The sequence below is a fragment of the Carcharhinus amblyrhynchos genome, unplaced genomic scaffold (assembly GCF_965287045.1).
Source record: "Carcharhinus amblyrhynchos unplaced genomic scaffold, sCarAmb.v2.hapA chromosome_332, whole genome shotgun sequence".
Classification (NCBI taxonomy): Eukaryota; Metazoa; Chordata; class Chondrichthyes; order Carcharhiniformes; family Carcharhinidae; genus Carcharhinus; species Carcharhinus amblyrhynchos.
The window spans coordinates 100,467-125,991 of record NW_027650072.1 but is presented as its reverse complement, the minus strand read 5'-3'; the positions used below and the strand labels follow the sequence as shown (position 1 = coordinate 125,991).

Below are 25,525 nucleotides of genomic sequence, written 5' to 3'. Positions count from 1 at the left end.
CGCCTTGCCTTGAAAAGTATGTGAGATATGATCCTCAATTGGAGAGTTAACAAAATGATAGCTGTGGTACTTCAGTGCAAAGTAAATTGCCGAATCAGGCAAGGAGACACAAAGTTTGACCAAGTAGAAAATAGGAAAATAAAGGCAAAATATTGCGAATGCTGGGATCTGAAACAAAAGCAGAAAATGCTGGAAAATTGCCCCCCCCCCCTCTGATTATGACCTCTTGTGCCCGACCTTAATTGCAGGGACATGAAAGGCCGTGCCTTCAGCTCTGGGCCTTCTCCAAATCTCTACAGGCACACTCCTTAAAACGTAGCTCTTTGGCTAAACTGTTGGTCACTTGACATAATATCACCTTTATGTGGCTTAGAGTCAGATTTTGTTTAAAATGTTTCTGTGAAGTGTTTTGAAATGTATTATGACATTAAAGTTGCTATATAAATACAAGTTGTTGTGTTGAATCATTTAAGAGACAACTAAATGCTGCAGTCGGGGAACTGTGGGAATTTTTTGGATGAATGAAGATGAGCCAATGGCTTTCATTGTCTATAATTATTTTGTGATCCAAGGCCTCTGCTGCATCATTTCATCTCTGGTGAGGAGGCTGTGGCGGCACTATAGTTGGCTTCAGAATGTTTTAGGCAGAGAAAGGAAAATTCAAATGCAGTTCCCATTCTGATTGCTGTTTTATGTATGGGTCTCCCTATGTGTCTCTGAGTGCATATCTTAGGATGCAGATATTGGCTGCAGTTAAAGTCAGCTGTGATGGTTTACCCACCTCTGGATCACACGTGGAGAATGACTATTCAGGTCATTTATTAGAGCACTCAGTTCCCCTGTGGATCTGTAGCTCAGTACTTAGGAGGAGGAATAAGGCAACAAAATTCGAGAGAGCAGGGGAGTGTGGGGGATAAAATATCTACCTGTTAGAAGTCTGCATTATAAACATGCTAGTTATAATTTAATTCCTGATTAGTTGTGCACTTTTCATGTTCTGAAATTTTCACAGAATCTCAGGGATATCAACTGCATGATCAAACAGGGGGAGCGGCTGAGCAGGAAGAGGGCGTTCACCATGGAAAGTGATGGCGAGTCTCCAGCAAAATGTCTCTGCCAAGATAACGACGACATTTTGTTGAAGCGGCTGCAGGATGTCGTCAGTGAGCGAGCAAACCGCTGAAAGCAATGCCATGCAACATAACACTTGTTCTGTTTTAGGGTTTATTATGTAGAGTTCCTAGAATCAGACTTGTATCAGAGTATAGAATATTATGTGTGGAAATGCTAGAATTCTCCCACATTCAGCCATAAGGTTGTGGTATTGCCACCAGACCCTTATGTATTCCTTTTCCTTTAAACTAATTACCTATTCATTTGACTACAAGGGTCATAAGCTACTAAAATGTCTCCTGAACCATCTCCTAATCAGAAATCTCTCTGGGCATGCTGTGCGTGCAACTGTTAATGAAGAGCAAGGAAACAGCATTTCATACCAGTGCCAGTTTCACGGTTGCCTGAGGTATGTTTTGACCTTGTATGCAGTTAAATAATAGATTCAGACGTCAGAGACAGCCTTTGGGACATCTGCAGCTTAGGTTGGCAAGTGTGCTTTCAATGATTGGCTTGGAGTTAGGTTGCCAGCAGTTGTTATAGGTACAAAGAACTTTCAGAAAGCTAAAATTTTATGATTTTTTTGTGAGGATATGGGGGGGAATCAAGTAAATAAAAACTCAACCAAACTGAGACAGTTTAGCAGCTTCTTGGCAAACCGCTATAATTTGCCAGCATCTGATGCTATGGAATTCTTATAGCATGGAACGCACTTTTTAATCCCTATCCCCTAGAATAGCTGCGGTATTCCAATTCACTTATTATGGAATTGAATCACTCTCCATTCTGACATCTGTTCACCTACAATGAATACAGTTGCAGTAATCTCCCATGTGTAGCCCATAAGGTGCCTTAGAGCAGTGGATTAATGGAATCTGGAATCTGTTGTGTGAGCTTATGCTTGTTTAATGGAGGGATCTTATTAATGGAGAAACAGAGCAGTTTCCATTTTGAACACCTTGTTCCAGCATTAACGATCTTCAGAATCAGGCAAAGCACCATTACAGAGTTGCTGTCTGTCCTGTTTGTCCCATCTACTACAGCACCAATCTTAAGAGCACTTTACTGCATCAGTGTAGGTTTCTCATTTCACAAAATCTCCATTCTGTGGCCTCTGTGAAGGTCAGTATTAGTGCCAGTCAGTGACATCAAATATCAACTACCTTATTGCCATCTCTGAACTCCCCGATTCCTTTAAGTTTTAGCTGAGGTGGATGGGCATGAGCGAAGCACTTGTTCCAGTTTACCTTGACGTGAGACCATTGACAGTTCATAGAGAAGTTAGGAGGTGGTATTTAGAATTTTCAGGGGTTTCACCTGAAGAGGGATCATGAGGGACAGTTTTCCCATAAACATCATGCTTTGCTGGGCTTTCACGTCAGGCTGTTGCACTTTTTCTTCTGTCTTGATGAGAACAGTGCATTTTCCTATCTGCTTTAACAATTTTAAATGCACAGCTCTGTTAATATGGCCTTTGGCGTTTGCACTCCTCAGTAATTTAAAATTTTGTCGCCATAGATGCCAAAACCATCACATGCCCTGTGAGTACTAAGTGTATTTTGCAGAAAGCATTAATGTTTGTCATTTCATAGGTGTGGCCTCACTTTCTCCCAATGGATGATGATTTTGTGCTAATTGAGCATCAGGTGATATCTTGGGAAATCTAAGTGATGCAGTGGGGTTAAACATTGTTCTGACGCCTAGTACTTGTATTTGAATGTAAATCAGATAGATGAAAGGAAATTCCGTTTTCTGCTTTGCACAAATTTGGGAAATTTCAATTCTGTGAGACCACAGCTCCAAATTGATAGTTTTGATCAGATCATAAAGTTCACAGATAACCTTTCTCTTTGCCCAGCCAGGTGTCCATCTTATGGATTGCAGTGATTCAAGAAAGTGGTGCTCTACCCATCTTCTCAAGGGCAATTGGGAATGGGCAATAAAAGCTGATCAAGCCAACGTCCCATGAAACAGTTCTTTTTAAACATGGAAGCCCATAAGTAACATGGATGTTTGTCCGATACGGAATGCAAACTCTCCTTGTAGAGAGACACCCCACTTACCCAGGTTCAAAAAATGTGGCAGTCATTAACTATTAACGATAGGGTAGTGGAAAAATTGTAGTTTTAAAGGGAAATTGGTTGAATACTTGAAGGATCAAAAAAGAAACTGGAGGGATATAGAAAAAATGCCAAGAAATGGGACTAACTGGGTTGTTCTTCAAAAGAGTGAGTGTAGGCTCGATAGGCTGAATGACTTCCAGCATCCACTGTCACACTGTTAAGGCATTTATTTGGGTCTCATCCTTGACATTCAATTAGTGAGCCAGGCTGGCATCCAATGTTATACACGATAGGATAGAATTTCTACTGGTTTTTTGCTGTACTGAAGTGCCCTATTACTAAAGAAAAGTTTATTTATTTAGTCACTCTCATTAGGATGATTTTGAGGGCGACAGACCAGTGTTTCAGTTGGTGTCCCTTATCCCCAAGCAGCCATCCTGAGAGATATTCAGGCCCTTTGGAAATCTCAGACACCTGGGAGTAACTTCAGTTTAAGTTTATTTATTAGTGTTACAAATAGGCTTACATTAACACTGCAATGAAGTTACTGTGAAAATCCCCTAATCGCCATACTCCGGCACCCGTTGGGGTACACTGAGGGAGAATTTAGCACGGCCAATGCACCTACCCATCATGTCTTCTGGACTGTGGGAGGAAACCCACACAGACATGGGGAGAATGCAGACAGTGACTCAAGCTGGGAATCAAACCCAGGCCTGTGATGCTGTGAGGCAGCAGTGCTAACCACTGTGCCACCATGCAGCACATCCATCACAGCTGGATCAGATTCTTTAAGATTGCTATTTCTCCCATACCTCAAAGTTTAGGAAATAATAGATGTCACACTTGTTGTACAGAGGTATAATATTGGACAGAATAGAGAGAGCTTTATTATGTATCAAACCAAAGTTTTATCAGACCTGGAACACCCACCTGGTCTTGATGTTAACGAACAGACAAACTCATAAGAAATGTTAAATCTGTGTGAAACAATAAGGATCCTTGCTGGTGTTATTTTCAAACAGTGGGTAACCTTTTGGACCACAGCAGATTATTAGCAGAGTTTAAGAAATCCACTCATAATTTAAAGACAATAGTACTAAAAATACACAGCAGGCCAGTCAGTTTCTGAAAGTGAAAGATTAACAGTTCAATTGTAGATCTTCATATATCAGTGGTGCTTTGTTTGCTCCCTGAGCCTTGGCAAGACACCAGTGTTATCCCAGTATTTCCGCAGATACTTGATTTTCTTCTTATTTGTAGGTGTTAGAGCTTTCCATTGGCTTTCTGACCAGCGGCATTGAGTGCTCCAATTCAGCAGATTCCCCCAGTATTTTTGAGTGCTTCCTGCAAGGTCTGTCTGTTGTCACTATTGCGATAAGCTGCAGTGTTTTAATATATATTGTGTAGCATCTACACGCACCTTTCTGTCCTTTCTACATACATTTTCTGTTGTGAAAAAGAGGGTGGGAGTTATTAATTATCATGTATATTTGTATAGGTCTTTTAGATTATCCTATGCATTAATATTTGTACTTCTAATGCTTTGTGTGTGGAACTGAGACAATTTAAGCTTTTGTGAAAAAAAAAGTTAAGAATGTTATCAAGTCTAATTTCTTTTTTTATTGCCCAGTATTTTAGGTTTTTTTTAAATCCTCACTGAACATTAGCAGCTAGCTTATCACTCCCAGCTATGTCCCTAGGTCAGAGGGGAATGTGGAAGAGAGCACAAACAGGTAAAGAACTCCTGTCCTTTCTCCCTTCTATTGAGAGGATAATCTCCACTGCTCACAACTCCACTTCAAACACTCAGTTCTCATGAGGCAGCACTTTGTTTGGCAGTGAAGTTCCTTATATCAGTTTTATTTCTGGATTCGAGAGATTGGCAATGGAGAAATATTTTTGAGGGTGATCATATGTTTCCAAGGTCCTAAATATCTAGGGATGGAATTTCTCCCAGTTTTCCCAATTGTTATGAATGGGGCAGAAATCCCAGAGAACAGCATGAATTGCCATTTGCACTGTTTCACCAAGATTTCTGTCAACATTTGCAGGCAACTAGGAGAAATTCCCATTGAAATTCTACCTCCTGATTTCCAGAGAGCTATCAGACAAATTCTTGCTATTATGCTTACGCTGTTGCCAATATATAGTTGCCAGAAGAACTGTTCTCTTTCTGTAACAAACGGTGAGCTTGGGAATTTGCCCAGTTCCTCCTCCTCTGCCCACCAGCAATTGTAGTGGTGTAGTAGGCTTCTGATGAGAAAAATGGTCAGACAATGAGCAGAAGTGGGCAGTCTGTTTCTTGTTGAGTCCTAAAGCTTTCCAAGATTTCCATTTGTGTAAAGTGCACTTTTTACCCATATGTGGCAGAAGTGACTCTGCCAGTTTAAATATATCTTCTATTTTTGGGACTTGGTTTTAATAAAACAGAAAATATTTACCACCAATCAAATGAATTTCTGACAGTTTCTTTAAAGATAGACTGCTCAGGATCTTTATTTGCAGACAAATTTCTTATGTTCTGTTAGATTTCTGTTGAATCGTTTTACTGATGTTCTACATAGTTAACGTTTTTTTAAATATTTGTGTGAAATGTACTATTCCACTGATGATTTCAGTGGTGGTTCAGTGGGTAACGTTCCTGCCAATGTCAGACCGTCATAACAGTTTTGAAGAGGGCTGTACTCTCAGAACTGGCATTTTTTGGAAGAGGTATTACATTTTCTATGATCCCTTTATAGACAAATAATTTCTTTAAAAAAAAATGAATTTCTCAGACCAACAGCCTGGTGAACACACTTTCACATTTTAAGACTTCTTACTGTAACAAACACAAAATCAACTTGGATCAAATATTACTTACCAAGCAACTAATATGTTGAACTTCTGGACTGACTAACTGATGTAATTGAAATATGGCTTTTCTTTTCTCTATACACAACAGCTTTGGCAGGTATGCAGTTCCAGGTGTATCTCCCAGCTCTCCAGCAGCTTTGCTTCTCCCTGCCACACCAGTTTGAAACTTTGTGTCCTTTAAAAACCATTCCACTCAGACCACACACTCTGGACCCAATTTTCACCAACAAGATCACTTTGGCAACTCCCTAGTCCCTAAATCTCTCTAAACTCTGTCTATTGCCTTCCTTTTGAACAGAAAACAAACTCATAAAGGCACCTTGTTTGGTCAGTAACATAAAACAGTCCACTTGCGTCCCCGCAGTTAAAGTTTCTTTGTGTCTCTATTTCTCAAAAAGCAGCTGTCCCTTTTCTGTGCAAGCTTGTTGAAATATGTTAAGATTGTCACTTGCGTTTCAGTAATTCTGGCTCGAGTTTCTCTCCCCGTACACATGAAAGTGTCCAAACTGGGGTGTTTATTATAACTCCACCGTCTCCTTTCAGAATGTGGCGTTTCATCTTGCGTTAAATAAGACATTTTAAAACATTAGCCTCTTGTAAAGTTAAGCCTTTATGATGCACTGTGGTCCTTTCTAATCCCCCACAAGTGGGTGTAAAATATCCCACAATGATTTTTAGAAGAGCAGGGAAAGTGTCTCTGGCCAATTTGTGTCCCTCAAACAACATCATTAAAACAATGTACCCTCGAATGAAGATTCTTCTAACACTGGAGAAAGTGGCACCGACTGAACTGAGAATGATACTTGTCAGGAATACAAAATGTCTAATGAAATTTCAGTTAAATTTAAGAAGCCTATCAGAGGCAGCGTCCTCTGAAGGACATTTTTTTAATAATTAAGCACAAATGTACAACTGCTGTTAGAATACAAAATATCTGGTCTCCAAATTAACACACATTAAAACACAATTACAAATAATCCCCAAGGAAAGTGATCATAACCATAAAGATTTTTTCAAAAACTATTCAAGAATGCAAAAGTGACACCTTGCATTTGTTGTGCTTTACAACAATGACATATCCTTTCCTAAGAATTGTAGCCATTTGTTTGCAGGCAAAGGGGATATGGGGTTAGGGCCTGGGTGGGATTGTGGTCGGTGCAGACTCAATGGGCCGAAGGGCCTCTTTCTGCACTGGAGGGTTCTATGATTCTATGAAAAGTGGCAGACATTTTGCACGCAACAAGGTCCCACAAACAATGAGAGGTAATGGAGTCCCTGATACTATTCAAAGAAGAGTAGGTTACTCTGGATAATATCAAACCCCCAACTCACAGCACCAATAAGTAATAACTGAACATGCTCAGAGTGGTGTGCACACCTTGGATTTCACTTGTTGAAAACTTTTAAGATGAATGTAGCACAAATAGTGTGCTTCCAATAGTGCTGTGCATCTGTCTCAGATGCTGCAGAACACTGCGCTGTAGGGGCTGTCACAATGGAACCATTGTGCAGCAGTCCTCAGGCAGTGTTCCACTTCCAGACACTAACCAATACTGTGACTGGGGCAGGGGATTATGGTTGGTCCACTACTTGTGGATGACACTTGTTCAGAAGGACACCATTGTGCAGTGTTATTCAACTGGACTATCTAAAGCATTTTTCTCTGGATATTTTCCCTTTGTGTAACTAATAAAAGATAAAGAATCAACTTAGATTTCACTTGAACAAAATTCTGTTGAATGTTTCACGTCCCAATATTTAACATAAATATATATTATTTGCAACTGTTAGTTTAACTTAATGGATTTAATTCATTTAACTTCAGCTCTGACTCTAGTTTAATTTTAAGTTTGACTGAAAACAAATACTACCCACTTGAGTGAACTGTTCAGGTCTGCCTGCAGTATGGGTCTTCCTTATGGTTCTTTGTTCTTCTCTGAAGCTGATCTTCAGGGAACACATTGCGAATGTGATTCTCAAGTTTCCACAAATAAAATGATTCAGTTTCTCTCTTTTTATCTTCAACTTTGCACATCCTTCCAGAAAGTTCTCTGACACTCAACCAATGATACCACCAGAAACCAATTGCAATGTTCAATTATAGCCAATGGAGTTGCTCCTAAACAACTCAGATGTTTATACCAAGTTGCATGTAAATCACATAGCCTCAACATATATGGAATAAGGTGGGAATCTTGATACCCATCCAAACAACCATACTTATTTGGTCAACAGAGTGTCAGATCACGTCTCACAGGACAGGCCACAATTTGCTTCAACTTTCTCTGACCTGCATCAGTGTTTAACTCAAATTGACCAAAATTCCCAGGGTGCTTGATTGTGGCTCATAATCATCCTCATTGTTATTGTTGCAGTTGCCATTGGCCACCCGGCCACAGCAGCGGTATGCAGACAGGCCTGAGTGTTCTGAAACCAGCATGTGGGAGGAGATGCATGTAGACTCCCAATGAGAAAGACTGGGGAGGGGCAGTATTGGGGTGTTGTTGATGTGCCACAAGAGGGATCAGTCACATATTGTTTGGGAGGGGGGGGTGGTGGTGGTGTTGGAGAACAATAATCCTTCAGTTATCTGGGCAATGACGTGAAAGTCAGTCATTGGTCTGGGGCTTGCAATCAGGAGTCAGCGTGGAGTCAGTCATGGGATCTTGTGAATCTAACTTGAACCATTCCTCATTGTCTTCAATATTGCATTTCTGAGAGATGTATTATGATCTGGCAAGGAGCAATGATCACGTGAGCCAAATCCCAAAAAAGGGAAGCTTAACAAATGATCACAGCTATTCTCTATTTTAATTTACCACCAAAAGAATGTGTACTGAAGACAAGAACCACAATTTCCAGTAACACTTTCAGAAATTTTAAGTAATAAACTAAAATATTTATAAAGAAATGAAAATGTAAACACAAGATTCCATTTACGCAGTTACAACTAGTCTTGCAGAACAATTCTCTCAAAAGATTCTTTCTTGCTTAAGCTCACAAACACCTTTTAGGTAACAGTCCTGAAAGATACCTAATCTATAAAATTCCAGTAATGTCACCACACACAGCCTATTGTTGTAGAGGGGCTACTTCACAGGGCTACTCGGCAGTTGAATTTCAAAGCTTTAAACCAAAACCCTGCTTTCTGGAATAAGCAGACACTACTTTATGGTGGCTAAAAACTGCTCACTTCACCTCTTCACAGTTTTGTCCACCGCACTCTTGTCTGGAGATCTTACAAGGCTACAGTCAGACACAACTCCCAATCTCTCTTTAAATATGTATTTTCTCTTTCAACTTTTCCCAATGCCTTGATCCTCCTTCAAAATGAATCTTTCCCAAAGTATAAACATCTTTTATGATCTGCTTATGGCCGTTACTTTCAGGTAGAATAAAATGTGATAACTTTGTCTTATTTATTTATGACTTTTTCTAAGTTGTAAACTCCTTACCTCCTTATGAAATTCAACAGCTAAAAATCCAAATGTTTACTTACCCCCAGCACTTGCCTTCAACACCATTATTCCTACGAAATTCATTTTCAAACATTGTGGCCTGGGGCTCGGCTCCTCCCTTTGCAACTGGATCCTGAACTCTCAAACTTTAGACCAAATCGGTGAAGACAGGGAACAACACTTCCTCCGCGATCATCCTCAACACCAGTGCCCCCATAAGGCTGTGTTCTCAGCCCCCTACAATACTCGTTACACACTAATGACTGTGTGGCCAAATTCCCCTCCAACTCGATTTTCATGTTTGCTGATGACACCACCATAGTGGTGACTCAAACACTGATGAGACAAAGCATAGGAATGAGATAGAGAATCTGGTGAACTGGTGCAGTGACAATAATCTCTCCCTCAATGTCAACAAAACAAGGGAGATTGTCATTGACTTCAGGAAGTGTAGAGGAGAACGTGCCCCTATCTATATCAACAGGGATGAAGTAGAAAGGGTCGAGAGCTTCAAGCTTTTAGGTGTCCAGATCACCAACAATCTGTCCTGGTCCCTCCGTGCCAACAGTCTGGTTAAGAAAGCCCACCAACGCCTCTACTTTCTCAGAGGACTAAGGAAATTTGGAATGTCAGCTACGACTCTCACTAACTTATGGATGCACTATAGGAAGCATTCTTTCTGGTTGTATCACAGCTTGGTATGGCATCTGCTCTGCTCAAGACCGCAAGAAATTACAAAAGGTCATGAATGTAGCCCAATCCATCACGCAAACCAGTCTCCCATCCATTGACTGTCTACACTTCCCACTTTGCCTTGGCAAAGCAGCCATCATACTTAAGGACTCTTCTATCTTCTTCCGTCAGGAAAAATTGTGATACAGGAGAAATAGCAATTGCACGAGTGGCAATTTACCAAAATTCGCTGGACTCTGGAGTGGTTCGCACAGATTGGAAAACACAGATGTGACGCTGCTGTTTAAAAAGGGAGGTAGACAGAAGGTGGGTAACTATAGACTGGTTAGCTTAACTTCTGTAGTAAGAAAAATGCTCGCATCTATCATCAAGGAAGAAATAGTGAGACATCTAGATATAAATTGTCCCATTGGTAAGTCACAGCATGTGTTCATGAAGAAACGATCATGTTTGACAAATTCTTTGAGAACATTACATGTGCAGTGGACAGTGGGGAACCTGTGGATGTGGTGTATCTGGATTTCCAGAAGGCATTTGACAAGGTGCAGCACCAAACACTGCTACATAAAATGAAGGCGCACGGAGTGGAGGTAAATAGGTGTTTTTCTGGTTGGTGATCAGTGACTAGTGCTGTGCCTCAGGGATCAGTGTTGGGATGGCAATTGTTTATGATTTACATAGATGATTTGGAGTTGGGGACCAAGTGTAGTGTGTCAAAATTCACAATGGTACTAAGATGAGTGGCAGAGTAAAGTGTGCAGAGGATGCTGAAAGACTGCAAAGGGATATAGATCGTCTAAGTGAGTGGGCGAGGGTCTGGCAGATAGAGTACAATGTTGGTAAATTTGAAGTCATCCAATTTGGTAGGAATAACAGCAAAATTTTATTTATATGGTAAAAAATTGCAGCATGCTGCTGTGCAGAGGGACCTGGGTGTCCTTGTGCAAAAATCTCAGGCGCAGGTTTGCAGGTGCAGCAGGTAATTAAGAAGGCAAATAGAATTTTGTCCTTCATTGTTAGAGGGATGGAGTTTAAAAACAGTGAGGTTATGTTGCAGCTGTATAAGGTGTTGGTGAGGACACACCTGGAATACTGTGTACAGTTTTGGTCTCACTTGAGAAAGGATGTACTGGCACAGGAGGGGATGCAGAGGAGATTCACTAGGTTGATTCCGGAGTTGAGAGGGTTGGCTTATGAGGAGACACTGAGTAGACTGGAGCTATACTCATTGGAATTCAGAAGAATAAAGGGAGATCTTATAGAAACATATAAGATTGTGAAGAGAATAGATAAGATAGAAGCAAGGAAGTTGTTTCCACTGGCAGGTGAGACTAGAGCAACGGGGCATAGCTACAAAATAAGGGGGAGCAGATTTAGGACTGAGTTGAAGAGGAACTTCTTCATACAAAGGGTTGTGAATCTGTGGAATTCCCTGCCCAGTGAAGCAGTTGAGGCTACCTCATAAATTTTTGAGCAGTAAAGGAATTAAGGGTTATGGTGAACAGGCGGTAAGTGGAGCTGAGTCCATGAAAAGATCAGCCATGATCTTATTGAATAGCAGAGTAGGCTTGAGGGGCCAAATGGCCTACTACTCCTCCTCATTCTTATGTTCTTATGAAAAAGAAACAAAAGTCTGAGGTCACATACCAACCAACACGAGGACAGCTTCTTCCCTGCTGCTGTCAGACTTTTGAATGGATCTACCCCTGCATTAAGTTGATTTTCCTCTACATCCAAGCTATAACTTTATCACTACATTCTGCACCCTCTCATTTCCTTCTTTATGAACAGTATGCTTTGTATAGCATGCAAGAAACAGTACTTTTCACTGTATACTCATACATATGACAATAAATCAACTAAAGCAAATTTCTACCCATATTGTGTTTACTTGTAGAACATATATTTATTCTTTTATGGGATATGGGCATCACTGGCTGGCCAGTGTTTATTGCCCATCCCTAGTTCCCAAGGGCAGTTGAGAGCCAACCGTATTGCTGTGGCTCTGAACTCACATGTAGACCAGACCAGTTAAGGATGGCTGATTTCCTTCCTTAAAGGACATTACTGAATCAGATACATTTTTGCAACAATTGACAATGGTTTCATGGTCATCAGTGGATTCTTAATTCCAGATATTATTGAATTCAAGTTGTACCATTTGCTGTGGCAGGATTCAAACCTAGGTCCCCAGGACATTAGCTGAGTTTCTAGGTGAATATCTGGTGACAATACCACGAGGCCATCGCCTCCCCATCTAAACCGGCTCTATTTGCTTCAAATGCCTGTCATTTTGATGTCTTCAACTTTTTAGACACAATCTCTAACTCAAATTAATCATGCATACACACACAAGCCCCTACAATCCTGTTTTCCAAAAGACATCAGAATTTTTTTATCTAAAAAAACGTTTTCTTCTCAGGAGATAAGAACAGAAATGGATCCAGCGCTCATTGTGGCCTTTTTGAGGCTCCTAATGCAATGGAGAAGGTGAAGGCAGGAGAGGCCAAGCAGGGCACTGCTGTACCAGGAGGCCCGATCTAATGTCTTGGGGAACCAGAACAAGTGGGAAGAGAGACCCAGAAAATACGGGCAAATCACCAGAGCAAGGCCGAAGACTCCCCTATTTACAAATGACATAGAGACAATTCCAGGCAGGTCTGCACCTCACAAGCTCTGGTATATTGAGTCTACCACATTCTTTGAAGACCTGATGCTCCATAAAGTTGGACACCTAAACTGTGCTAGGACCAGTGTTTTTGCAACCCATGTAACTAGGGACGTAGGAGGATTTTAAACTGAATAACGGGGGCAAGGGATCAAATGGGGACATTTGTGGTATATCCAAGGGTGGAAATGAGGGAAGGGAGAAAAACAGCCATATGCAAAATGAAGGTTGGAGAATGGCAGAAAGGGACAGAGAAGAAATACCTAAGAATGCACTTAAATCCCAGGGGGACTAATATCTTGGCGGGAAGACTGGCTAAGGCTACCGGGGGGACTTTAAACTAGAAAGGATGGGGGGAGGGAATTGCGATGGGGAAACTGGGACGGAGGAGGTTAGCTCCCAGGTAGGGGAGGACCGCAGGCAGTATGGGAGGGAGGTTAGACAGGGGGTGGAGAAGGGAAATGCCCAGACTGAGGGGCTGAAGTGTATATATTTTAATGCAAGGAGTGTAGTGAATAAGGTAGATGAGCTTAGGGCGTGGATTGCTGCTTGGGATTGTGATGTGGTGGCCATTACGGAGACTTGGATGTCTCAGGGACAGGACTGGGTACTTCAGGTGCCAGGTTTCAGATGCTTCAGGAAGGACAGGGAGGATGGCAGAAGGGGTGGTGGAGTGGCATTGTTGATCAGGGACAGTGTCATGGCTGCAGAGAAAGAGGATGCCGTGGAGGGACTATCTACAGAGTCTCTGTGGGTGGAAGTTACGAACAGCAAAGGGTCGAAAACTTTGCTGGGTGTATTCTATAGGCCGCCCAATAGTGACAGGGAAGTTGAAGTGCAGATAGGGAAACAGATTCTGGAGAGATGTAGTAATAACAGAGTTGTCATGATGGGAGACTTCAATTTCCCAAACATCGACTGGAATATCCCTAGGGTAAGGGGTTTGGATGGGGAGGAGTTTGTTAGGTGTGTTCAGGAAGGTTTCCTGACACAGTATGTGGATAAGCCTACGAGGGGAGAGGCTGTACTTGACCTGGTACTGGCGAATGAACCAGGGCAGATGATGGATCTCTCGGTAGGAGAGCATCTTGGGAATGGTGACCATAATTCTATCTCCTTCACAATTGCATTGGAACGAGATAGGATCAGGCAGGCTAGGAAGGTGTTTGTCTGGGGTAAGGGGAGATACGAAGAAGTCAGGAAGTTACTTGGACAAATAAACTGGAAGGAGGCATTCTTAGGGAAAAGTACCGAAGGAAGGTGGCGGATATTCAAGGAATGTTTGTCTGGAGCTATGCGTGACAACGTTCCGATGAGACAAGGGGGTTTTGGTAGGTCGCGGGAACCGTGGTGCACAAAGGCTGTGTTGAACCTAGTCAGGAGGAAAGGGAAGGTGTACAAAAGGTTCAGGGAACTAGGAGAGGTTAAGGATCTTAAGGAGTATAAGGACTGTAGAAAGGAGCTTAAAAGGGAAATTAGGAGAGCCAGAAGGGGTCATGAGAAGACCTTGGCGGGTAAGATTAAGGAGAATCCCAAGGCCTTCTATAAATATGTGAAAGGTAAAAGGATGAGAAGAGAAGGGATAGGACCTATAAAAGGTGAAGGGGGAAAGGTCTGTGTGGAACCAGAAGAAATGGCAGAGGTGCTTAATGAGTACTTTGCCTCAGTATTCACGGTGGAAGCTGATCTGGGAGATTTTGCTACGGATTTGCAGCAGATGGAAAAGATTGAGTTTGTGGACATTAAGGTGGAGGATAGAACTTTTGAATTCTACCAAGATAGATAAGTCGCCGGGACCAGATGGGATATACCCCAGGATACTGTGGGAGGCGAGGGAAGTGATTGCAGAGCCCCTGGCGATGATCTTTGCATCGTCAATGGAGACGGGAGAGGTTCCGGAAGATTGGAGGATTGCGGATGTAGTCCCTATTTTCAAGAAAGGGAACAGAGATAGCCCGGGAAATTACCGACCGGTGAGTCTGACCTCAGTGGTTGGTAAGCTGATGGAGAGGCTTCTGAGGGACAAGATTTACGAGCATTTGGAGAGGTTTGACATGATCAGGAATAGCATGGATTTGTCAAGGGCAGGTCGTGCCTTACAAGCCTAGTTGAGTTCTTCGATAATGTGACTGAACACATTGACGAACGAAGTGCCGTGGACGTGGTGTACATGGACTTCAGCAAGGCGTTTGATAAGGTCCCCCATGCAAGACTTCTTGAGAAGGTGAGAGGGCATGGGATCCAAGGGCCTTTGGCCTTGTGGATCCAGAACTGGCTTGCCTGCAGAAGGCAGAGAGTGGTTGTGGATGGGTCTTTTTCGGCACGGAGGTCAGTCACCAGTGGAGTGCCCCAGGGATCTGTTCTAGGACCCTTGCTGTTTGTCATTTTCATAAATGACCTGGATGAGGAAGTGGAGGGATGGGTAAGTAAGTTTGCTGATGACACGAAGGTCGGTGGTGTTGTGGATAGTCTGGAAGGATGTCAAAAGTTGCAGCAGGACATAAATAGGATGCAGGACTGGGCGGAGAAGTGGCAGATGGACTTCAACGCGGATAAATGCGTAGTCGTCCATTTTGGCAGAACCAACGGGATGAACGAGTACACTATCAAGGGCAGGAGTCTTAGTAGTGTTGAAGAGCAGAAGGATCTTGGGGTCCGGGTCCACAGGACTCTTAAATCGGCCTCGCAGGTGGAGGAGGTGGTCAAGAAGGCGTATGGTGTACTGGCCTTCATTAATCGAGGGATTGAGTTTAGGAGTCGGGAGGTAATGCTACAACTTTACAAGACCCTTGTCAGGCCTCATTTGGAGTACTGTGTGCAGTTCTGGTCGCCTCACTATAGGAAAGATGTAGAAGCTATTGAAAGGGTACAGAGGAGATTTACAAGGATGTTGCCTGGACTGGGAGGCATGCCTTATGAAGTTAGGTTGAGGGAGCTGGGTCTCTTTTCCCTGGAGAGACGAAGGTTGAGAGGCGACCTGATAGAGGTTTATAAAATGTTGAGAGGAATGGATCGGGTGGATTCTCAGAGGCTATTTCCCCGGGTTGAAATGGTCGCTACGAGAGGACACAGATTTAAGGTGCAGGGAGGAAAGTGCAGAAGTGATGTTAGGGGTAAGTTTTTCACTCAGAGGGTGGTGAGTGAGTGGAATCGGCTGCCATCAGTGGTGGTGGAGGCGAACTCGCTGGGGTCTTTTAAAAGACTTCTGGATGAGTATATGGGGTTTTATGGGATTGGGGGTTATAGATAGGTGTTGATGTGATCGGTGCAACTCGTGGGCCGAAGGGCCTGTTTGTGCTGTAGTGTTCTATGTTCTAATGCGCAAAGAATCAAGAGTAGATATTACAAATGTAGAAGAGGGCAGAAGGCTCTATCTAAATGTGTGTGGCATTCATTGCAAAGTAAACAAATTGATAGCATGCATTGAGGTAGATGATCTAAAAGCCATTACAGAGACCTGGCTGCAGGAGGACAGGAAATGTGTCCTGAATATCGAGGGGTATTTGAAAGTCAAGAACAGGAAGTCAGGCAAAGTTGGAAGAGAAGCATTGCTAATCAAGGATAGCATTGGTGCAACAGCTAGAGATAATCTTGGTTCAGGAGAATGGGTTTGGATGGAGATGAATAATAGTCAAGGAAAGAGGTCACTGGTGGGAGTGGTCTACAATCCTCCGACAGTATTGGGTGCTGGTGATAAAGGAACAGCAATAATCATGGGTGCTTTGAGTCTACACATAAACTGGAAAATCAGATTGGCAGTCATAGCCTGGATAAGGAGTTCATTGGTTTTGAGAGTTTCTTAGAGCAGTACATTCTGGAGCCAGAGCAGGTTGTATTAGACTTGGTGTTGTGTAATGTGGCAGGATTAATTAATCTCAGAGTAAAGGCACCCTTGGTAGCAATGACTACAATAGAGTCAGAGGGTTGTTGTAGAGAATTGTTTTTCAAACTGGGAGGTCTGTGACCATGATGTGCCTCAGGGATCAGTGCTGGGTCCACTGTTATTTGTCATTTATATTAATGATTTGGATGAGAAAATAGGAGGCAAGGTTAGTAAGGTTGCAGATGACACAAGTTTGATGGCATAGTGGACAGTGAAGAAAGTTATCTCCAATTGCAGTGGGATCTTGATAATTGGGCCAGTGGGCTGATGAATGACAGGTGGTGTTTAATTTAGACAAATGCAAGGTGATGCATTTTGGTAGATTGAACCAGGGTAGGACTTACTCAGTTAATGATAGGGCACTGGGGAGAGTTACAGAACAAAGAGATCTAAGGGTACATGTTCATAGCTCCTTGAAAGTGGAGTCACAGGTGGACAGAGTGGTGAAGAAGGCATTCAGCATGCTTGGTTTCATCAGTCAGAACATTGAATACAGGAGTTGGGAGTCTTGTTGAAGATGTACAAGACATTGGTAAGACCACACTTAGGATACTGCGTACACCATATTATAGAAAGGATATTATTAAACTAGAAAGAGTGCAGAAAAGATTTACTAGGATGCTACCAGGACTTGATGGTTTGAGTTATAAGGAGAGGCTGGATAGACTGGGATTTTTTCCTCTGGAGTGTAGGTGGTTGAGGGGTGATTTTATAGAGATCTATAAAAAAAAAATGAGGGGCATAGATCAGCTAGATAGCAATATCTTTCCCAAAGGTAGGGGAGCCTAAAACTAGAGAGCATCGGTTTAAGGTGAGAGGGGAGAGATACAAAAGGGTTCAGAGGGCAATTTTTTCTGAGGTTGGTGTGTCTGGAACAAGTTACCAGAGGTGGTAGTAGAGGTGGGTACAATTTTGTCTTTTAAAAAGCATTTAGACATGGATAAGATGGATATAGAGGGATATGGGCCAAATGTGGGCAATTAGGATTATCTTACGGATTTAAAAAAGGGGCTGCAAACCTCTGACTCCCTATACACATGACTGTGGCCAAATTCTGCTCCAATTCAATTTTCAAGTTTTCTGATGACTCCAGCGTAATAGTCAGGTCTCAAACAATGATAAGATGGAGTAGAGGAAATAGAAAATTTGGTGAATTGATGTGACAACCATCTCTCCCTCCATGTCAGTAAAACGAAGGAGATAGTTATGACGCGGTGGGCTCGAGGAGGAGTTCTTAGAATGCTGCCGGGATAGTTTCCTTGAACAGTGTGTGTTGGAGCCGATGAGGGAGAGAGCTATCTTGGATCTGGTGTTATGTAATGAGGCGGGTAGAATTAGGGACCTTGCGGTGAAGGATCCTCTTGGGGAGAGTGATCATTGTATGGTGGAGTTTCTGGTGCAGATAGAGGAGGAGAAAGTGGGTTCCCAGACACGCGTCCTTTGTTTGAACAGAGGGGAGTATGGTAGGATGAGAGAAGAATTGGCGAATGTTGACTGGGGGAGCGCATTGGAAGGTAGGTCTGCTGAGGAGCAGTGGAGGATCTTTAAGGATATCTTTCTTGGTGCTCAGCAGAAATTTATTCCGATGGTTAAAAAGGACCATAGGAGGAGAGGTAATAAGCCGTGGATAACGAAGGAGGTGAAGGAAAGTGTTAAATTAAAAGCAGAGGCGTTTAGAATAGCTAAGAGTAGTGGGCGAGAAGAGGATTGGGAGAGGTTTAAATGTCAACAAAGAAGTTGATAAAGAAGGGTAGGAGAGACTATGAAGCTGGGCTAGCGCTTAATATAAAAAAGGATAGCAAGAGTTTTTATAAATATATAAAAAGGAAGAGGCTGGCTAGGGTGAACGTTGGACCCTTAGAGGATGAGAGGGGGGACTTAGTGGTAGGGGATGGGGAAATGGCTGAGGTCTTGAATAACTTTTTTGTTTCCGTCTTCACGGAGGAAGACGTGAATAATTTGCTGGGTGTTAGCGATGGAAAAGTGGTAGGACTGTGGAGGGTCTCAGTGACATTATTGTTACTAGAGAGGTGGTGCTCGACAGACTGGAGGGACTGATTGTGGACAAGTCCCCAGGACCGGATGGAATGCATCCGAGGGTTGTGAAAGAAATGGCGGAGGTGATAGTGGATGCCTTGGTGGTTATTTTCCAAACATCGCTGGATTCCGGGGTAGTGCCGGAAGATTGGAAAGCGGCTAATGTTACGCCGTTGTTTAAGAAGGGTGCCAGGCAAAAGGTGGGGAATTATAGGCCGGTTAGTTTAACGTCTGTTGTAGGTAAAATGTTAGAATCCGTCATCAAGGAGGAAATAGCGAGGCATCTTGAGGGGAATTGCTTGATAGAGCAGACGCAGCACAGTTTCGTTAAGGGGAAGTCGTGTCTGACAAATTTATTGGAGTTCTATGAGGATGTGTCTAGGGCGGTGGATAGAGGAGAGCCGGTGGATGTGGTCTTTCTTGATTTTCAGAAGGCGTTTGACAAGGTACCTCACGAGAGGTTATTGCAGAAGGTAAGGGGGCATGGAGTTGGGGGTAGGGTGTTAGTGTGGATAGAGGAGTGGCTGTCAAATAGGAGGCAGAGAGTGGGGGTTAATGGGTGCTATTCGGATTGGCGGTTGGTGACTAGTGGGGTGCCCCAGGGGTCGGTGCTGGGGCCTCAGCTATTTACCATTTATATAGATGATCTGGAGGAGGGAACCGAGTGTATGGTGTCGAAATTTGCTGATGACACCAAGATTGGTGGAACGGCAAATTGCGCGGAGGGTGTGGAGAGTCTGCAGAAGGATCTAGATAGGCTGGGCAAATGGGCCAGCAAATGGCAAATGGAATTTAATGTTGGCAAGTGCGAGGTGGTCCACTTTGGTAGGAATAAGGCATACGGTGTCTTGGCGTTTATTGGTAGGGGGATTGAATTTAGGAGCCGCAACATCATGTTGCAACTGTACAAAACGCTGGTGCGTCTGCACTTGGAGTATTGTGTGCAGTTCTGGTCCCCACATTATAGGAAGGATGTGGAGGCATTGGAGAGGGTGCAGAGGAGGTTTACCAGGATGTTGCGTATGGAGGGAAGGTCTTATGAGGAGAGAGTGAGGGATTTGGGGTTGTTTTCGTTAGAAAGAAGGCGGCTAAGAGGGGACCTTATTGAAACATATAAGATGATTAGAGGTTTAGATAGGGTGGACAGTGATAGCCTTTTTCCTCGGATGGAGAAAGCTAGCACGAGGGGGCATAGCTTTAAATTAAGGGGTGGTAGATATAGGATGGATGTCAGAGGTAGGTTCTTTACCCAGAGGGCGGTGAGGGATTGGAATGCCCTGCCTGCTGCAGTTGTAGATGCGCCTAGTTTGGGGGCGTTTAAGAGATCCGTGGATAGGTTTATGGATGGAAAGGGATTGGTTTAGATTAGAGGGTCATTGCTTTTTTAATTGGTCGACGCAACATCGTGGGCCGAAGGGCCTGTTCTGTGCTGTAATGTTCTATATTCTATGTTCTAATGGTAGGAAGGACTATTACTTACGGGGCGAAAAACTGCAGCAGGCGCCGGTGCAGAGGGACCTTGGGGTCCTTGTGCATGAGTCACAAAAACCCAGCCTGCAGGTGCAGCAGGTGGTCAGGAAGGCTAATGGGATGCTGGCCTTCATAGCGAGGGGGATTGAATATAAAAGTAGGGAGGTCTTGCTGCGGCTGTATAGGGCATTGGTGAGGCCGCAGCTGGAGTACTGTGTGCAGTTTTGGGCGCCGTACTTACGCAAGGATATTTTGGCCTTGGAGGGAGTGCAGAGGAGGTTTACTAGGCTGATACCGGACTTGAGGGGGTTGAGCTATGAGGAGAGGCTGAATAAACTAGGCTTGTACTCGTTAGAGTTTAGAAGAATGAGGGGAGATCTCATTGAGACGTATAAGATGATGAATGGGATGGATAGGATAGAGATGGAGAGGCTCTTCCCGCTCAGAAAGGACAGTAGGACTAGAGGGCACAGCCTCAAGATAAAGGGGGGGCAGTTTAGAACGGAGTTGAGGAGGAACTTCTTCACTCAAAGGGTGGTGAATCTCTGGAATTCTCTGCCCGTTGAAGTGGTGGAGGCTGCCTCGCTAAATATTTTTAAGACGTGGGTTGATGGGTTTTTGATAAGCAAGGGGATTAAGGGTTATGGGGAGAGGGCGGGAATGTGGAACTGAGACATGACAGATCAGCCATGATCTTATTGAATGGCGGGGCAGGCTCGAAGGGCTGGATGGCCTACTCCTGCTCCTATTCCTTATGTTCTTATGACTTCAGGAAGCATGGTGCAGGACATGGCCCTGCTTACATCAATGGGGATGAAGAGGAAATGGTCAGGAGCTTCAGGTTTCTAGATGTCCAGATCACCAACAACCTGTCCTGGTTCCTTCACACAGATGCCATAATTAAGAAAGCCGAGGGATGCTTCTACTTTCTCAGAAGGCTAAGGAAATTTGGCATTTCCACTACGACTCTCAGCAACTTTTACAGGTGTACCATAGAAAGCTTCCTTTTTGGATGTATCTCAACAAGACTGTGAGAAACTACAAAGGGTTGTGAACATAGCCCAGTCCATCACGCAAACCAGCCTACCATCCACTGACTCTATCGACACTTCCTACTGCCTCAGAAAAGCAGTCAGCATAATCAAGAACCCCACGCACTCTGGACATTCTGTCCTCCTCCTCCTCCTCCCATCAGGAAAATGATACAAAGATCTGAGATCACATACCAATTGACTCAAGAATAGCTTCTTCCCTACTGCCATCAGACTTTTGAATGGACCTACCATATATTAAGTTGATTTTTCTCCACATCCTAGTTATGATTGTAACACACTCTCCTTTCCTACTCCCCTATGTACTCTATGAATGGTATGCTTTGTCTGTAAAGCATGCAAGAAACAATACTTTCCACTGTATAAGAAATAACAGTAAATCAAATGAAATTCTATTTTCCTTGCTTTAAATTCCAGCAGTGCTTCTTCCCTGCTTCCAGAGCTTGCCATTAAGGGGAGCCAGTTGGCTGTGTATTCTGTGTAATCTATTCTGGGCCCTACTGACTGCAGAGGCACAGGCCATGGGAAGGATAGGAAGAGCATGGAATCTGCTTGGCCCCAGTGCTACAGTCCTGGAAATGTGGCAGAAATGACATGGGCTGGTCACAAATTGCAAACCCCCAAACAAACCAGAACTTTTTTAACCACAGTTTTTAACCCACTATGTCTGTAATAGTTCTTTCCTAATTCAACCCAGAATTCCACACTGTCTTGTTCTTGCCCAATAGTTCTGCATCCTCTTCTGATTCAAATATTTGGCCAATTTGAAGATGCAGAGAGTCAGTGTCAGTCCTGTGAAGCTTCACCATACCTCATCTTTCCACTGAAGTTCGCAATCCTGTTGAAGACATGTTTCCTCTGTCTCCCTGTCACATTTATTTTGTTTGGATTTAAGTATCTTGGGTGGCACTGTGGTTAGCACTGCTTCCTCACAGCGCCAGTGATCCAGATTTCATTCCGCCCTTGGATCGCTGTGGAGGAGTCTGCACCTTTTCCTCGTATCTGTGTGGGTTTCCTCAGGAATCTCCAGTTTCCTTTCACCGTCCAAGGATTAGCCAGGGTTATGGGAATGGAGCCAAAGAGTGGCTCTGGTTAAGATGTTCTTTCCAAAAATTGGTGCAGATTCAATAGGCCGAATCGACTCTTTCTGAACTATAGGAATTCTAATGTTTAGCACTGCAAAGACTTGGCTGCTGATTCTCAATGACCTTATTCTATATTGCTGGCACAGACAAATTTCACCTCCCTTCTCACCAACCCCCATGTTAGAAATAATAGTAGGAGGGATTATTATCTAAAAGGCGAAAAGCTGCAGCATACTACTGTGCAGAGGGACCTGGGGGTCCTTGTGCACGAATCACAAAAACCTAGTCTGCAGGTGCAGCAGGTGATCAAGAAGGCAAATGGAATGTTGGCCTTTATAACGAGGGGGATAGAATATAAAAGCAGGGAGGTCTTGCTGCAACTGTACAGGGTACTGGTGAGGCCGCAGCTGGAGTACTGTGTGCAGTTTTGGTCACCGCATTTGCGAAAGGATATATTGGCCTTGGAGGGAGTGCAGACAAGGTTCATTAGGCTCATACCAGAGATGAGGGGGTTAGCCTATGAGGAGAGATTGAATAGACTGGGTCTGTACTCGTTGGAGTTTAGAAGGCTGAGGGGGGATCTTATAGAGACATATAAGATAATGAAGGGGATGGATAGGATAGAGTTAGAGAGATTCTTCCCCCTTAGAAAGGATAGCAGGACTAGAGGGCACAGCCTCAAGATAAGCGGGGTGGGGTGCAGTTTAGATCGGAGTTGAGGAGCAACTTCTCCACTCAAAGGGCGGTGAGTCTCAGGAATTCTCTGCCCATTGAAGTGGTGGAGGCTACCTTGCTGAATATATTTAAGTCACAGGTAGATAGGTTTCTGATAGACAAGGGAATTAAGGGTTATGGGGAGAAAGCGGGAAAGTGGAACTGATCCACTTCAGATCAGCCATGATCTTATTGAAGGCTCGAAGGGCTAGATGGCCTACTCCTCCTATTTCTTATGTTCTCTGTAAGAAAGTGTTTCATTAACCCAATTACTAATTGCACCCATCACAGCCACCCCACACAGTTAGTGCTAAACCTCTCCCAAAATTGCCTCATTCTCTGGGAGAGACAAGGCATCAATGACCAAACCAACTTGGATTTGTTCAGGAGACCACATGAACCCATTTATATCACCCGGTATTTCACCATTTTATCGGGTGTGATTTTTGCCACCTCCGGAATTTGGCTGTTTCTCTCTGGAGAGAGTCCACACTTCCCTCGGGAGCTGCAAACTTTCTCCTAATAACGTCAGTCATATTGAATTACACACTCAGCTTACCCACACAATTAAACTGGCACCTCGTATTTCTTGGTAGAAAGTGAAAACTGATGTATTGATGTCGGGTCGAAGGGGCTAACATTTTTGAGTAAAGGTGGGAACACACTTTAGAGGTCAGGAAACTTTTGAAGAATTTTTCTTGGTAAAAGTGGTCCTGGATAATTAAAGGTTTGAAAATCTGAAATGTTAGATGCATTGAATTGACAGGTTGGATTGTATGCAGTATTCTGAACTGCCACAGGGTGGTGATGGAGATATATTTACCACCAGAAATTACACTTAGAGATTGTCTATAAAATGTATCTGCCCAAATTAATGCATTGCCCAACCAGCATCGGCCAGGAGAATTGTAAAGCAGGTTCAGTAGCTCATGTCACACCTGTTCAAGGGCAACTGGGGAGGGTAACTAACTCTGGCTTTGCCTGCAATTCTAACATCCCATGAATGGATAATAGAGTTTCACGGATTCACAGAGGAGTTAAATAAACATCGGTGTAATTCAGGAGAGGTGCTCAGGAAGGTGACCGAAAACATGGTCATAGTTTCACTGGAGGGTTCAGACTCTTGGGGACATGAGAATGCAAGAGATTAAAGGAGAGATTCTAATATGAGGCAAAGAACAGGCTGAAATGTAATCAATGGGTCCAGTTAGTTTGTGCATTGAATAACAAATTGCCACGAGAGAATATAGGATATTTATGATCAGTGGCGCTCAGTGAATTATGAGAAATAAAGGAACAAGCTGACTGAGGCCCTTCAACCCATCATGTCTGCACTGGCCGTCAATCACGTATCTATTCCAATCCAGTTTTCTGGCACTTCATCCATAGCCTTGTACGCCACAAATGTTGTGAGAGTTCTTGCTTCTATCTCGCTTTCAGGCAAAGAGTTCCAGATTCCCACCACTCTGGCTGAAAAACCTTTCCTCAAATCCCCTCCAAATCTCCTGCCCTGACCTTAAATTTATGCAGCACCCAGTTATTGACCCTTCTCCAAGATGCACTGCAGCAACTCATGAAAGCTTCTTTGATAATACCCTCTAAACCTGTGACCTGTTGAAGGAGAAAGGAACTGATACATTGGAGTATCACCACCTGCAAGTTCCTCTCCAAGCCACTCACCATCCTGACTTGGAAATATATTGGCTGTTCCTTCACTGCCACGGGGTCAAAATCCTAGAACTCCCTCCCTAATAGCACTCTGGGTGTATCTATTCCACATGACCTGTGACAGTTCCAAGAAGGCAGCTCATCACCACAGAAGTTCTGTCCAATCATCTTCAGCTGCTTCATCGATGACCTTCCTTCCATCATAAGATCAGAAGTGGGAATGTTCACTGATGATAGCACAATGCTCAGTGCCATTTTCAACTCCTCAGCTATTGAAGCAGTCCATATCCAAATGCAGCAAGACCTGGATAATACCCAGGCTTGGGCTGATAAGCGGCAAGTAACATTGGTGCCATACAAGTGCCAGGCACTGACCATCTCCAACAAGAGAGAATCTAATCATCTAACAATCAAAGACATTACCATTGCTGAATCCCCAACCATCAACATCCTGGGGATTACCATTGACCAGAAACTCAGCTGGACTAACCATATAAATACTGTGGCTATAGTCCCAGTCAAAGTAGCAATTAACTCGTCTCCTGACTGCTGTATAGCATCTGCCAGATGCAAGTGCAATGGAATATTCTCCATTTGTCTGGATGGGTGCAACTCCAATAACACTCACAAAGCCTGACACCATCCAGGACAAAGCAGCCAACTTAATTGGCACCCCATTCACAAACATTTAATCCTTCCACCACCAATGAACGGTGGCAGCCATGTATATTATCCATAAGTGATGTGGAGATGCCGGCGTTG

General features: G+C 43.5%; 1 protein-coding gene across 1 annotated transcript in view; it reads left to right on the top strand.

The window, feature by feature from the left end:
- rbl1 (retinoblastoma-like 1 (p107)) overlaps positions 1–5,614 on the top strand; it is a 55,979-nt gene extending 50,365 nt beyond the window's left edge. Inside the window, exon 21 of the mRNA XM_080183562.1 lies at positions 1,013–5,614. Coding sequence (XP_080039688.1) covers positions 1,013–1,183 — 171 coding nt within the window. The 3' untranslated portion in view covers positions 1,184–5,614. The remainder of the gene's footprint in view (positions 1–1,012) is intronic.
- Positions 5,615–25,525: the final 19,911 nt, after the last annotated feature.